Genomic DNA, 15,937 nt, shown 5'->3' with positions numbered 1-15,937 from the left:
AGTCCGTAGTTTGTATTAAGTTTCAATCTTGGTGTTGTGAATTCTGTGGGTTTGGATGAATGTATAGTGACATGTATGACACAGAACAGTTCAATTTCCTAAAAATTCTGTGCTCCACCTACTCACCCCTCCCTTTTCCCAATCCCTGGCAACACCTGATCTTCCCATTTGCACAGTTTTGCCTTTTCCAGAATGTCTCATAGTCAGAATCAGAGAGAGTGTAGCATTCTCTGACTGGCTGCTTTTACGTAGTAACAGGCATTGAAGGTTCCTGCATGTCTTTTCATAGCTTGACAGCTCATTTCCTTTAGCATCAAATAATATTCCATTGTCTGGATGTCCCGCAGTTTATTCATCCCCTCACCTACTTACTGAGGTCATCTTAGTGGCTTCCACACATTGGCAACCATAAATAAATCTGCTGTAAGCATCCCAGTGCAGGTTTTTGTGTGAACATCAATGTTTAATTCCTTTTGGGTAACATACCAAGAAGCACAGTTGCTGGATTGTATTGTAAGAGTATGTTTAATTTTGTAAGAAACTGATTCACTGTCGTCCAAAGTGACCGTGCCATTTTGCATTTCCATCAGCGATGACCAAGAGTTCCTGTTGCTCCACATCCTCACCAGCATTTGATGTTGTCAGTGTTCTGGATCTTGGCCATTCTCATACATGCATGCTGTGTATTTAAGTGTGAATTTTGAGAAAATTGGCCCGGCCAGCATGGCTCAGTGGTTGAGCGTCAACCTGTGAATCAGGAAGTCATGGTTCGATTCCTGGTCAGGGTACATACCTGTGCTATATTCCCAGTGTGGGGTGTGCAGGATGTTTCTATCTCTCTCTCCCTCTTCCTTCCTCTCTTGAAATCAATAAAAATATATTTTAAAAAAATTTTTTTGAGAAAAGTATAGATTCCCATACAGAGAGATCCCACATACCTCCCTTTACCCACTTCCCCATCAGCAATGGCTTACAGAACTCTATCACAACTAAGAAGTGGATGTGGACACAAACCACTTCCTCACATCTCACCAGCTCTCCTCCACTCATTTGTGTGTGCGTGCATGTAGCTCTATGAAACTTTTCAGACATGCAGATCTGTGTGGTCGTGGTCACAGTTAATCTGCAGAAGTTCCATCATGAGAACCCCTTGTGCTACCGTTTCCTGAATGCAGCCACCTCCCTGGCCTGCTACCCCTTGGCTCATCCTGTAGGTTTAACTTTCTAAGCCTCTGCTTCCGCTGCAATCACTTGTAAGTAGTGCATGTAGTTGGATATTGCCTTCTGACCCAATCGAAGACTCTTTTTCTTTAATAGAGGATTTGTATCCTGTTCATAATTAGGAAAAAATGCAGAAACTACTGTCCTGCAACATTTATGGAGAGAGGCAGTGTCCTTGTGACCTTACAGGTGAGGAAAGGGAAACTGAGAGCAGTGAGTTTCCTTGAAATCACAGAACTGGTGAGAGACGGAGGCAGGCTGTGATCCATTTAACCACACTCACTCTATACTAATGCCAAGGTCAGCCTTTTCCTCCCGCAGCGTGAGACACATCAGCCAGACGCCCCATCACTATGAATTTGGAAAAGACCCGAGAGATCATTTCCGACGTGGCAACTACAGAGACATGTCCAGTCTTCGAAGGTAAGCTCCCCCTCCCAGCCGCTTGCATTGGAGGGAAAAGCAGAGTCCAGTGACGTCTTTGTAAGAGAACGATGGCGAGCAGAATGGCCCAAAACACGTGAGAATTCAAGGTTACACAAACACCCACAGTCACATACACACACCCTTCACTGGATCCCAACACTCGTTCCTAGTTCTGTCCTTCGCCAGCTGCCGCCTCTCTGCTGCCTGGCTGATCTGGTGGCGTCCTCCAGGGCTCAACCTTGCGCCATTCTTGGCTTCTGCCACTCTCTCCCCAGGGTTCACATGCAACTTAAATATATAAATTATTAAATATATAAAATTATTTATTTCAGAGATGAAGAGAGAGCGAGAAAGAGAGAGGGATAGAAATGTCAACGATAAGAGAGAATCATCGATCAGCTGCCTCCTGCACGCCCCCTTTGGGGCTTTAGTCTGCAAACTGAGCATGTGCCTTGACCGGGAATCAAACCACAACCTCCTGGCTCATAGGTGGGTGCTCAAGCACTGAGCCACTCAGGTGGGGCTCACGTGCAATGTTGGGGCTTTAACTACTTTCCACGCTGTTGGCTCCCACGTTTGCTCACCCAGTCAGAATGAGACTCAGCTATGCGCATCAGCATCACTCTAATCAGGTATCTCAAACTCAGTCCACCCCAACATGAACTCAAAGCCCCGCCCAGAAAACTCTTACCCATCTCAGTAGATGGGCTCTTCCCTGTTACAGTCCTTCAGGCCCCAAATGTGACTCACCCTGAGGTCACCCTTGACTCTGCTCTCGCCCATCCCACATCCACTGACAAATCCTGTGGAACCCTTCAAATCCACCATGTTTATCATTTCTATCAGCCTGCTTCAAGCAGCTGCCGCCTCTTGCTCTGACCATTGCAATAACTTCCGAAGAGTTCAGCCCGTTTCCTCTCTTGCAAACCTAGTCTGTTTTCCAGCCCAAGCACTTGTTTTCACACCTACCTTAAATCGGGGCCATTGCCAGACCACGTGGTGACTTAGGGCTGGTTAGGAAAAGTGGATACAGCTCTGTGAACCCATAGCTCTACAAATGGATGACCACCTGGTGCAGTCAATCAACCAACCAATCAATCAAAGTGCCCCTCTTTCTTGACTGACACACACCTCCCCCGATCCCTGACCCCCAGGTCTCACCACCTACCAAGCAGATTCTGGGAGGGTTTCAGACCCCTCACCCCCCTGTGTGTTTAGATGGGGCTTTTTGCAGCTCTCATGATATTATTATGTCCTTGGGACTATGACTGATATACAAAGGGGCCTTATAAATTGTTGCCATGTCCTGTGTAGATGATATTTTAATCATTAAATCAATCCGATATAATGAAAGCCAAATATTCTGAGTGTCTGGTCATCTGGTGACTAGACAACTGTCCAACCAATTAAAATGTAATCTATAGTAATAAAAGCATAATATGCTAATTAGACTGGACAGCCAAATGTCCTTCTAGATGTCAACCTTGACATCCTTCTGGACAAAGCCGCTGCAATGGAGGCTGAGGCAGAGGTGCTTAGGGGCAATCAGGGAAGCAGGAGAGTGGTTAGGGGTTATGAGGCAGGCAGGCAGGTGAGCAGTTAGGAGCCAATGGTCCCGGATTGCAAGAGGGTGCAGGCCAGGGCACCCCACCCCTGCACGAATTTCATGCACTGGGCCTCTAGTTTGTTCATAATAGCCAATGGCTGGAAGCTATCTAAATCTAAATCTAAATATATATATATATGGCTAATATGCAAAGTGTCCCCCCAGGAGTTTGACAGGGAGACCGGGCGTTCAATCACGTGTTATGACATGCGCTGACCACCAGGGTGTGGCAAGGATGTGCATGGAATGAAGGAAGGCCCCGGCCGGCAGCCAGAAGTCCTCGATTGGCCCTGATCACATGCCAGGCCTACGAACCCTTCCCGTGAATGAATTCTTTGCACCAGGCCTCTAGTATCAATTGATAAAAGAATAAACAACCTAAACGTATCCATTGACAGGAGAATAGATAAGCAAATTGTGGTGTATTTATATAATGAACTAATGCATCCCAAACATTTTTTTTTTATAATATATTTTTTTTTATTAAATTATTATTTTTGGACATATACCAATGCCCCCCCTCCCGTACATATCCTCCCTCCCCAGAGTTTTGTGTCCATTGGTTGTACTTATATGCATGTATACAAATCCTTCGGTTGATCTCTTATCTCCCCCAGATCTCTCCAACCTCCCTGCTGTAATTTGACAGTCTGCTTGTTGCTTTACTGTCTCTACATCTATCTTTTGGTTCTTCAGTTTATAATGTTCTTTATCATGCATAAATAAGTGAGGTCATGTGGTGTCTCTTTCATTGACTGGCTTGTTTCACTCAGCATGATGTTCTCCAATTCCATCCAGGTTGCTGCAAACAACAAGAATTTTTTCTTTTTTTTGTGGCAGCATAATATTCCATTGTGTAAATGTACCATGGTTTTTGGATCCAATCAGCTGCTGATGGGCACCTAGGCTGTTTCCAAATCCTAGCTATTGTAAATTGTGCTGCTATGAACATAGGGGTGCATATATCCTTTCTGATTGTTGTTTCTAGCTTCTTGGGATATATTTCTAGGAGTGGGATTACTGGGTCAAATGGGAGTTCCATTTTCAGTTTTTTGAGGAAGCTCCATACTGTTTTCCACAGCGGTTGTACCAGTCTACATTCCCACAAGCAGTGCACGAGGGTTCCTTTTTCTCCGAAACCTCGCCAACACTTGTCGTTTGTTGATTTGTTGATGTTGGCCATTTTGACAGGTGTGAGATGGTACCGCATTGTTGTTTTGATTTGCATTTCTCAGATAATTAGTGACTTTGAGCATGTTTTCATGTGCCTCTTGGCCTTCCTTCTGTTTTCTTTTGAGAAGATTCTATTTACATCCATTGCCCATTTTTTAATTGGGTCATTTATCTTCCTTTTATTAAGTTATATAAGCTGTCTATAGATGTTGGAGATTAAACCCTTATCAGTGATAACATTTGCAAATATGTTCTTCCATACAGAGGGCTTTCTTGTTGTTTTGTTGATGGTTTCCTTTGCTGTAAAAAAACTTTTTATTTTGATGTAGTCCCATTTGTTTATTTTCTCTTTAGCTTCCATTGCCCTAGGGGAAGTATCAGTGAAGAAGTTCTTTTGGCACATGTCTGAGATTTTGGTGCCTGTGGATGCCTCTAGTATTTTTATAGTTTCCCATCTTATGTTTTCATTTTGAGTTTATTTTTGTGTATGGTGTAAGTTGGTGATCCAGTTTCATTCTTTTGCATGTATCTGTCCAATTTTCCCAACACCATTTATTGAAGAGACTGTCTTGACTCCATTGTATGCTTGTGCCTCCTTTGTCAAATATTAACTGAGCATAGTGATTTGGGTTGATATCTGGGTTCTCAATTCTATTCCATTGATCTATCTGTCTGTTCTTGTGCCAGTACCAGGCTGTTTTGAGAACAGTGGCTTTGTAATTCAGTTTGAAATCTGGTATTGAGATCCCTCCTACTTTACTCTTCTTTCTCAGGATTGCTGTGGCTATTCGGGGTCTTTTGTTGTTCCAAATGAACTTTTGAAGAGTTTTTTCTAGGTCAGTGAAATATGCCATTGGTATTTTAATGGGGAGTGCATTGAACCTATAGATTGCTTTGTGAAGTATGGACATTTTGATTATGTTGATTCTACCAATCCATTAACATGGTATGTTCTTCCATCTGTTTACATCTTCCTCTATCTCTTTTTTCAGTGTTGTGTAGTTTTCCGCGTATAGGTCTTTTACCTCCTTAGTTAAGTTTATTCCAAGGTATCTTAATTTTTTTGGTGCGATGGTAAATGGGATTGCCTTTTTAGTCTCTGTTTCAGCAAGTTCACTATTGGTATATAGAAATGCCATGGATTTCTTGGCATTAATTTTGTATCCTGCTACATTGCCAAGTTCATTTATTAAGTCAATTAGTTTTTTAATGGAGTCTTTTGGGTTTTTTATGTACAATATCATGTCATCTGCAAATAAGGATAACTTTACTTCTTCTTTTCCAATTTAGATGCCTTTTATATCCTCTTCTTGTCTAATTGCAATGGCTAGTACTTCCAGTACTATGTCAAACAGGAGTGGTGAGAGTGGGCAACCCTGTCTTGTTCCTGTTCTTAGAGGGAATGGTTTTAGTTTTTACTCATTGAGTCTGATGTTGGCTGTGGGTTTATCATATATAGCTTTTATTATGTTGAGGTATGATCCTTGTACTCCCACCTTGTTGAGAGTATTTGTCAGGAAAGGGTGTTGGATTTTATCAAATGCTTTTTCTGCATCAATTGATATGACTATATGATTTTTATCTTTCAATTTGTTTATGTGATGTATCACGTTTATTGATTTGCGAATATTGTACCATCCTTGCATTCCTGGAATAAATCCTACTTGGTTGTGGTGTATGATCTTTGTGATGCTCTGCTGGAGCCAATTTGCTAGAATTTTGTTGAGGATTTTGGCATCTATGTTCATAAGGGATATTGGACTGTAATTCTCTTTCATTGAGTTGTCTTTATCTGGTTTTGGTATTAGGGTGGTGCTGGCTTCATAGAAGGAGTTTGGAAGTGTTCCTTCCTCTTGGATTTCTTGGAATAGTCTGAGGAGGATAGGTTTTAGTTCTTCCTTGAATGTTTGGTAAAACTCCTGTGAAGCCATCTGGCCCTGGGCTATTGTTTGCTAGAAGCTTTTTGACGACTGTTTCAATTTCTTCCCAAGTTACTGTTCTGTTGAGATTTATAGATTCTTCCTGATTGAGTTTTGGAAGATTGTATTTCTCTAGGAATATGTCCATTTCCTCCAGGTTATTCAGTTTGTTGGAATAGAGTTGTTCGTAGTATTTTGCAACAATCCTTTGTATTTCGGTGGGGTCTGTTGTTACTTCACCTCTTTCATTTCTGATTTTGTTTATTTGGGTCCTCTCTCTTTGTTTCTTGGTGATCCTGGCTAGAGGTTCATCTACCTTGTTTATCCTTTCAAAGAACCAGCTCTTGGTTTTGTTGATCTTATGTATTGTTTCTTTGTTCTCTATGTAGTTTATCTCTGCTGTAATTTTTGTTATTTCCTTCCTTCTGCTTACACTGGGCTTTTCTTGTTGCTCTTTTTCTAACTCTTTGAGTTGTAGAGTTAGATCATTTGTTACCATTTTTTTCTAGTTTTTTGCAATAAGCTTGTAGGGATATGAATTTGCCTCTCAAATCTGCTTTTGCTGTGTCCCATAGATTTTGGATTGTTGTGTTTTCATTGTCATTTGTTTCCAGGATGTTTTTAATTTCTGCCTTGATTTCTCTGGTAACCCAGTCCTTGTTTAATAGCATGCTGTTTGGTCTCTATGTGTTTGATTTCTTTGGATTATTTTTATTGTAGTTAATTTCCAGTTTTATGCCATTATGATCTGAGAAGATGTTTGATATGATTTCTATCTTCTTGAATTTGAAGAGACTTTGCCTATGTCCCAACATATGGTGTATCTTTGAAAATGACCCATGTGCACTTGAGAAGAATGTATATTCTGTGGCTTTGGGGTGGAATGTTCTGAAGATATCGATTAATTCCATCTGGTCTAGTGAGTCATTTAGGATTGATATTTCTTTGGTGATTTTTTGTTTAGATGATTTGTCGAAGGATGAGAGTGGGGTATTAAAATCTCCTACTATGATTGTATTGCTATTAATCTCTCCCTTAATATCCTCCAGCAGTTTTATTGTTTTGTTTATTTTTTTAAATGTATTTGGGTGCTCCTGTATTGGGTGCATATATATTTACCAGCGTTATTTCTTCTTGTTGGATTATGAAGTTGCCTTCATTATGTCTTGTTATGTCCTTCACTCTGAGATCTAATTTGTCAGATATAAGTATTGCTACCCCAGCTTTTTTTCATTTCCATTTGCCTGGAAAACCTTTTTCCATCCCTTCACCCTCAGTCTGTGTGCATCTTTTTTTCTGAGGTAGGTTTCTTGTAGACAACAGATGTATGGGTCTTGTTTTCTTATCCAATCTGTTACCTTATGTCTTTTGATTGGAGCATTTAAACCATTTACATTTAAAGTTATTAATGATAGGTACTCATTTGATGCCATTTTTATTCTATACCCCTGTGTTCCTTCTTCACTTCCTATTTCTTTATTTTTATAGTAAACCCTTTAGCATTTCTTGCATTGTTGGTTTAGTGGAGATAAATTCCTTTAGTCTTTTTTTTTGTCTGTGAAGCTCCTGATTTCACCTTCAATTTTGATTGATAGCCTTGCTGGGTACAGTATTCTTGGATTCAGACCCTTCCTTTGATGACTTTGTATATTTCATCCCATTCCCTTCTGGCCTGATAAGTTTCTGTTGAGAAATCAGTTGTTAGTCTGATGGGGGTTCCTTAATATGTAACTTTCTGTCTCTCTCTGGCTGCTTTTAAGATTCTTACTTTGTCGTTGGTGTTTTCCAATTTAATTATAATGTGCCTTGGCGTCAGTCTTCTGGGATTCATTTTGCTTGGGACTCTGCGAGCATCTTGGATTTGTGTGGGTTTTTTCTTCTCTATCTCGAGAAAGTTTTCTGTCATTATTTCTTGAAATAGGTTTTCCATGTCTACCTCAGTTTCCTTTCCTTCCGGAACCCCTATTATTCGAATATTGTTTTGTTTTGCATTGTCCCAAAGCTCCCGTAGGCTCTCCTCCAGCTTTTTAATCTTTTTTTCTAGAAGCTGCTCTAATTGGGTATTTTTTTTCCATCTTGTCTTCTAGCTCACTGATGCGGTCCTCTGCTTCTTCTAGTCTGCTCTTGATGCTTTCTATTGAGTTCTTCATAGTAGCGATGTCATTTTTCATTTCTTCTTGGGTCATCTTCATTTCCTCTTGGTTTTTCTTCATTTCCTCTTGGGTCTTACTCATATTGTCAAATTTGTCTTCCATTCTTTTTAGCCATCTTGTGATCGTTACTCTGAATTCTTGCTCTGATAGGTTGCTTCCCTCTAACTCATTTACTTCCTTTTCTGGTGATGCATGTTTTCTTTCATTTGTGGGCTGTTTCTTTGTCTCCCCATGGTCTCTCTTTTCAGGATGTCTCATTCCTGCATTGATTTCTCTCTCCTGCGTTTATTTAAAGCACAAAATACAACACAACCAGGTACAACACACAAGGCACTGAACAGAAATGTATTTGCAATATTAATAACCTCCAATAAAGGTAACCACTAGGGAAAGGCAAATTAGGGAATAGGATAGAAAGAGGAAGAGTAAAAAGAGAAGAGAGATGGAGCAGAAGAAAAAGGGAGGAAAAAGAGTGTCAAAATGAATTTGGGTAACAGGGAGAAGAAAAAGAGAGAGAGAGAGGCAAAGAGAGAGGGGGGGATAGAGGGAGAGAGAGTAAGAGATAAAAGGGGAATAAACTATATATATGGGGAGAGAATTTCAATTGAACAACCACTAACCCCAACAAATGCTGTCAGCAGTACCTGGAGAATAATACAATCTACAACACCCCCAAATTTCCTACACAGGAAGGAAAACAGAAGTAATAAAATAACAACGAACAAAAATCAATCAAATAAGAAAATATCAAGCAACAGCAACAACAAAAGAATTAGCAAAATACTCTCACTAAAATGCATAAAAATACAATATAGTCATCATTCCCCCAAACAGCATCAAAAGAACAGTGAGGAAAACAATTTTTTTTTTTTTTTTTTTGCTAGTTAATACAGCTCAGAGAGGGGTGTGTATGCACTTGGCACAGGGGATTGGAAATTAGATATATAAGTAGAGTAGAAATTTTAGCTGGGGGGATACAGAAAGAGTAAGGAAATCTAAAACAGGAAAGGGTTAAGATAAACAGGATAGCAAAATGGGGAAGGTTAGGAAGAGAGTGATGGTGTAAAGGTCGTGTTGAGATAGGGTTAAACAATGTTAAAGGAGAAATGAAAATAAAATGAAGAACAGTAATTCCAATGTAAAATAAAGAGAAAATAAAATGGCACTAAAAAAAAAATTAAAATAGCAGAAGTAAAAATGCTTATTGAACCTAAAAATGTAATAGTTAAACAGTTAAAATCTAGTGAGGAAAAAATTGTTTCTTAAGTAAAAGATGCAAAAAAATGAAAAAAAAAATTTAGCAAAAAAAGTGTGCAGTTGTGAAGGCCATTCACTTCTGTTATTCTATTTGACACGCCTGTTTCTCAGTCCAGACCATATTGCAGTTCCCTGCATTCTGCTGCACCTCAGTGGCAATTCCTTAGTTTCTTGGTTTTTGATCAAATAAAACTATTAATAATAATAAACACAGTCAGTTTGTACTCCAGACCCTAGGTGGCAGTGTATGTGGATTGATGTCCCGTCTTTTTGGCTGCTCTAGCCTTCTTTATCCGTGGCACTCAATACTGTTTTTTGTTTGTTTGTTTGTTTGTTTGTTTTGCTTCGGAGCTGAAGCCTGGATGTTTTCTCCCTGCTCTGCTTCTCAGTTTCCAGAAAAGCAGTTTCTTCCTGCTGTCTCTTAGGGTCAGCCAATCTGGGTGATCTCTCCTTTGTAATCCGAAGCAAAGTGTTGCAGGGGAACCAGCCTAGGTGCGCGAAGGGCGAGTCTGCACGCACTTACAGACTGCTTTCCAACTCCTATGTTCTTTTACCGTGTCGGATCAGAATGGGTTGCTCCCTAGAGAACCCCACTAGTAGCAACCTTGGGGACCCCCGTCCACTCTCTCGAATCACACCAGACCCGGCAGTGGGGGGCTTCTGTGGACGCAGATTTCCGGGGTCTCAGCACGCGCTTTTGTCTCTGCCGCCCCAGTGGCCGCAGTGGCTGCCGCAGGGTTTGCTGCAGGTGCCGCTTTCACTTTCCTTGGGACACAGACACCCCGTGTCATCCCCAGCAAAATCCAACCTTTCTGTGGAATCCACGAGTCCGCGCCAGTCGAGGCCCCACAGCTGTGGTCCTTTCAAGTCTCAGGTAAGATCCCCCATTGCAGCACTGATATGGTTGTGGGAGGCAGTTCTTACAAGTGTTTACCTGGCCGCCATCTTCCAGGAAGTCTCCCAAACATTTTTTTTTAAACTGCTGATACCTGAAACATTTATATGAGGTTCAAAAATAGGCAAACTAATGGGTGGCTCTAGAAGTCAGAACAGTGGTTCCCCCGGGGTGGGGTGAGTGCTGCCTGGGGGCAGTCACAGGAAACCTGTTCTGTATCTTGGACGATGATGACATTCCTCCAGGTGAAGATGTAGAGCAACAAGATGGCGGTCTCTCCCCTGAAGAATTAAAATTTCTGAAAGAGTTCCCCATGATGAAAGCGGAACTAGAAGCAGTCATCAAAAAGCAACGTGCCATCGCAGATGACATTGACAAAACCCACAAAAAATTCACCCAGACCAACCTGGTGACCGACTCCATCGCTGTGGTCTCCGGGACCATGAACTTCCTGGGGCTGGCCCTCGCTCCGGTCACAGCCGGAGGAAGCCTGATGCTTTCTGCTGCTGGACAAGGCTTGGGGGCAGTGGCCGGGGCCACCAGCCTGGCGACCAGCGTTTTGGAATACCGTCACAATAAACAAGCCCAAGCTCAGGTCAGCAGCGAAGTGTCTGACTCTGACCAAAAGGTCAAGGAGGCTGTCAGCTGTATCAGGGTTGGAAAGACTGTCTATTGCTTTGGGAAAACCATCGAGAAAATTGAGAACAACATGCGGGCCTTGGAGTTAGTCAGAGCCTACCCGCTCCTGGCTGAGGCCGCAGAGCAGCTCCTCCTCACTGGCCAAGCCTCTGCCCGGACGACCAAGATTGTGAGGAGGGCCTTCAGAGGCACCCCGCTGGCGATGGGGACTAAAGCTCTCTTGAAGCACGGCGCCTTGGCTGGCCTCTTCCTCGGCATGGACATGAGCAGCCTCGAGAAGGACTGGAAGCAGCTGAAGGAGGGAGCCAAGACCGAGGAGGCGGACCAGCTGAGGGCCCAGGCTGAGGAGTGGGAGAGAAAGCTGGCAGTACTCACCCAGCTCTATGAGCACCTGCAGGTGAGGCTGGAGGGAGGGGAGAGGGACTAGGCCTCATGGGCACCCAGGGTTAGGGGAGGGTGTGAAGGAAGCCAGAGTGTGCAGTTTACATGGCTGCCCCTCGGACGAGGGCTCCTGGAGATGATGATGGTGCTCAGCCTAGACAGGCCCGGCCGTGCCTCTGTGTCTCCCTTATGTCTCTCCAGGCTCCTGGCCTGGGAAGAGGGCCTTCCTGGTTGTACAGACAGGACACTGAGCCACAGCGGGTGCTGGGGATGGAAATGTGTTCCCCTAAGACCCATCGCTCTGGAGACTGTTTGGAGATGCCGCTTTGGGGAGTGGTTGGGGTTGAATGAGGTCATGGCGGGGGAGAGGATTGGGGGGAGGGTTCATAATCCCTGACCAGAGACCCCGTTGGCCAGCACCTTGGTCTGGGCCCCGCTACCTCCAGAGCGATGAGAATCACACGTGGCTTTCTGTCACGGTGGCCCTGGCTGGCTGGGACAGGGAGCTCCTGTAACCTGCCCCTCTCTCCCAGGTGGAGCGGGTCACGATGAAGCTGGGAGGTGGCCTTCAGAGCTGGCCGGCTCTGCCCAGCTCTGCCCCAGAGCACTCCTGAGATGGACGGTTTTGTTTCTTTACATAAACTCTTGCAGGAAAGAAGCCTTAGGAACTCATCTTCCAAGGAAAAAGAAGGCTTTGCGATTTTGCCTCAGCCCCCAGCCAAACAAGGGGAAGCAGGCCCTCAGGTGACAGGTGAGGCGGAGGCTCAGCCAGAGGCTCAGCTCTGAGCGGAATCAAAGGGGCCGGGCCTGGCCGGGCGGGGTGGGCGGCAGAGAAAATGCCTGTGGACTTGCCAGCGGATTCCTTCCTGTGCTCTGGGGGTCCGGGCACTGTTACCTGGCGAGTGTTGTGAAGGTGAACCTGTCCTCTCTCCTCCATCTTCATTGCCCCTCGTTCCTGCAGGGAGGGGGTGGAGTGGGTGCTAACTCATGGCTTCCTCGGTCCCTGCGCACTCTCTCCCAGTGCTGATGAAAACAGTAGGGTCCCTGATGGGAAAGGTGTCACCGGAAAACAAAAAGGCCTTCTGAAGGGGGGAGAGGGGGAAACTATTGTATATTTGGGACCAGGAAGGATAGCTCCTGAGGAATCATGAATTCAGGCAGGAGCTCAAGTAATATTCTGATTAGGAGACAGAGGCCAGGGGTATCATGAGCCAGGGGAGGAGAACAATCACACCAATCGGAGGAAGGCGAAAGGAATTCTAGGGACCACACAGGCAGGCTTAGGGAATACAGAGGGTCCACGAGGGAGGATGCATATGGGAAGGACAGAGGTATCTCTCTGGCCTGAGCAATGAAGGCAATTTTAAGGTGGATCAGACACAGCCCTGACCTGAGCAGCCGGGAGAGCCACCTGGTTAATAACACTTCCCTTGGCCAAGATGACTGAGAGAGCCCTCAAGGAGATCCAAGCCACTCCAACCTGAGCAGGTAAGACAGGGATGTGAAGGACAGAGAAATGCCGCTGGAGAAGGGGATAAAGGAAAGTCACGGAGTACCGGGATGGAGGAAACCTGCTTTCTCGGAGAAGAGAGAAATGTCCACAGAATTGACGCTGGAAAGAGGGGACCATACTTTCACAGGAGATAGAGGAATGTTGCAAGATGAGGGGGAGTAAAGGAACGGGCACCACGTGAGCTTTGGACTTTGAAACAAAAGAGAGACCAATCAGGAGAGCACGGGGTCTGAACATGGGGAAGTGGCCCAATGAGAAAGGGTCAGGGTCACACCAAGAACTACAGCATTTATAAACTGGAGACACAGGTCACCAGGCAGATTTCAGATTTTAGATTTTTGGATGTAGATTTATTTATTTATTTTTTTTCCTATTAGAGAGAGAGCACGCGCGCGCGTGCGTGGGTTTTTCCCATTTGGGGCCCCCTCCCAAGGGGGACCCCTTTAGAGAACCCTCCCCCACACCTGCCCCCACCCCCTCCCACCTCTTACCCAGATGGAGTTTGTGTATGATAGATTAAATAGAGAAGACACACAGGCTTTATTGGAGGGAAGGGTACCCCTGCTGGTTGCTTCCATGGAGAGGTGTGGACTAGAGGGAGTGCTGGGGTACAAGCACCTTTAAGGATAGGGGGCGGGGCTTAGGGCACTCAGCACACTCTGATTGATTAGGGACCTAGGGACTTAGGAATGGGGGCTTAGGGTATTTGGCAGGTGCTGATGGGTGGTTCAGAGCTCAGGAATGTCTGGCCGCAGGTGGGGTTTATGTCTGTCCATCAACTGAAGTAAGGGAGGATCTATCAGTATACGCTTCCGATAAACTTCCACATTTTTTTTTTAATTAAAGAAGTATTTTTGTCCATGAGTTTGTTCTTCAAACTTTGTTGTACAAGAACCCACGAGAAGAAGTCTGTGCCCCGAAGCCCACATTTCCTAGGCATTTCCATTGGTGCAGACGACATCCCATAAGGAAGATAATTCTAAGCAATGTTATTTAATTCCCAGTCCGGTGGTCCTCTGTCCGGTGGTCACTCGTCCAGGTGTCACAGTGACTGCTGTCTGCTGATCGCTGCAAGCAGGTTTTTCCGTACAAGATCGCCGAGGCCCCTTTAACACTGCAAAGGGCTGAGGCACATGGCACGCAGGCAGGTCCTCAGGGATGGCAGCTCCAGCTCCATTTTCAAGGGGCTCCGTTTATATGATCCTTCACTAGGGTTTGCAGTGTGGTTCCTTCCTCATCAGCTCACCGGCTATACCCCCCCCCCCCTCCACCCCTCCAGCAGCAACCACAGCAATGGCTGGATAGGATCCTTTGTCTGCACACAGAGGGACTGGAACCTGCTCCACCAGATTCCATCCGGGAAGGGAGAGGCCCTGTCATCCCCAAGACCATCCCCCCACCCCCAACCCCCCACCCCCATTCCAGGCCTCCTTCTGACCTCCTTAGGAACAGTGTGCACCTTCCTGCCTTCCCCGCTCACCTACATATGCTTGTTAGCTGCTCTCTTGAAAGCAGTGCATTGCCATTAAATACACTTTTTTTTTTTTAATTCCAGAACGTAAAAAAAATAAAATAAAAACAGGGTGTGGGTGCTAACATGCTTACTGGCTTCTGTGGCTGTCATGAGCCTGCCTGCTGGGGACCTCCCTCAGGCTGTGTTAGAACATAGGGGTTTTTTGTTTTTTTTCTTCCTGAAACCACTGGGTTTTCTCGTTCTGGGCGCTCTCCTTCGCCTGCAGATCTGTGACTTTTCCTTGTGCTGCTTTCCGTCCGCCATATTTTCTCCCGTTCAGTGTTCCGCCTGGCTCTTATGAACACTGCGGGTTTAGGTTGTAAAATAGTCTCTTGCCGGTGCGTGCAGTCTTTTCATTAGACATGTGTTAGTCTGCACTCTGTCCAAACCAACTCAAACTGGCCTCTGATAGGTCCTCCCTTCCCATCAGGACAGACGTAAACCCCACCTGCAGCCAGACATTCCTGAGCTCTGAACCACCCATCAGCACCTGCCAAATACCCTAAGCCCCCTCATCCCTAAGTCCCTAGGTCCCTCATCATAGGCCTTACATGAAGCCACCAATCAGGGTGTGCTGAGTGCCCTCAGCCCCGCCCCCTATCCTTAAAGGTGCTTGTACCCTGGTTCTCGCTCTCTTCAGTGCTCTCTCTCTCTCTGAAAGCAGCTGGCAACAGTACCCTTCTCTCCAATAAAGCCTGTGTCCTGCCATCCCAGTCTCCGGCTACCCTCTTTATTTCATCTTTTAGCCTCTACTTAGAAGGCTCAGGGTAACAAGTGGCTTTCGTGTGTCAGGAGCCAGAGGATAACAGTGATGCCATCAAGCCTCGGGCTTCACTTCCCAGACTTCCCCCACCTGCAGGCAGGCAAGAGGGCCCCAGCTCCCCCAGAGACGCCCCTCCCACCTTGAAAGAGGCTGGCCAGGAGCCCAGAGGCCCACTCTGATTGGCCACCAGCCTTTGTCTGGGTGCTGCTGGCACCTAAAGGGTCTGGGATTGGGGACGAAGCAAGAAGCTAGAACTGAGGTCGGCAAACTGCGGCTCCCGAGCCACATGCAGCTCTTTGGCCCCTTGAGTGTGGCTCTTCCACAAAATGCCACGGCCTGGGCGAGTCTGTTTTGAAGAAGTGGCCTTAGAAGAAGTTAAGTTTAAAAAAATGTGGCTCTCCAAAGAAATGTCAATTGTCTTCCTGTTGATAGTGGGCTCTGTGGACTCATGAGTTTGCCAACCACTGGGCTAGACGAC

The 15,937-nt window shown here is 45.1% G+C and overlaps 2 protein-coding genes across 2 annotated transcripts in view; both read left to right on the top strand.

The window, feature by feature from the left end:
* LOC118728577 (apolipoprotein L6) overlaps positions 1–14,510 on the top strand; it is a 76,562-nt gene extending 62,052 nt beyond the window's left edge. The window contains exon 4 of the mRNA XM_045587539.1: positions 14,469–14,510. Coding sequence (XP_045443495.1) covers positions 14,469–14,488 — 20 coding nt within the window. The 3' untranslated portion in view covers positions 14,489–14,510. The remainder of the gene's footprint in view (positions 1–14,468) is intronic.
* On the top strand, positions 785–14,600 carry LOC123653118 (apolipoprotein L6-like). Its single transcript, XM_045587541.1, has 6 exons — positions 785–1,644; positions 10,471–10,629; positions 10,896–11,686; positions 12,336–12,410; positions 12,473–12,477; positions 14,470–14,600. The coding sequence occupies exons 1-6, from the start codon at positions 1,575–1,577 to the stop codon at positions 14,486–14,488; spliced, it is 1,119 nt and encodes a 372-aa protein (XP_045443497.1). The 5' UTR covers positions 785–1,574; the 3' UTR covers positions 14,489–14,600.
* The last annotated feature ends 1,337 nt before the right edge of the window (positions 14,601–15,937 follow it).

Source organism: Pipistrellus kuhlii, unplaced genomic scaffold, assembly GCF_014108245.1.
Source record: "Pipistrellus kuhlii isolate mPipKuh1 unplaced genomic scaffold, mPipKuh1.p scaffold_m20_p_3, whole genome shotgun sequence".
Lineage (NCBI taxonomy): Eukaryota > Metazoa > Chordata > Mammalia > Chiroptera > Vespertilionidae > Pipistrellus > Pipistrellus kuhlii.
The sequence above is the reverse complement of the archived record's forward strand: the minus strand, read 5'-3'. Positions and strand labels throughout refer to the sequence as shown.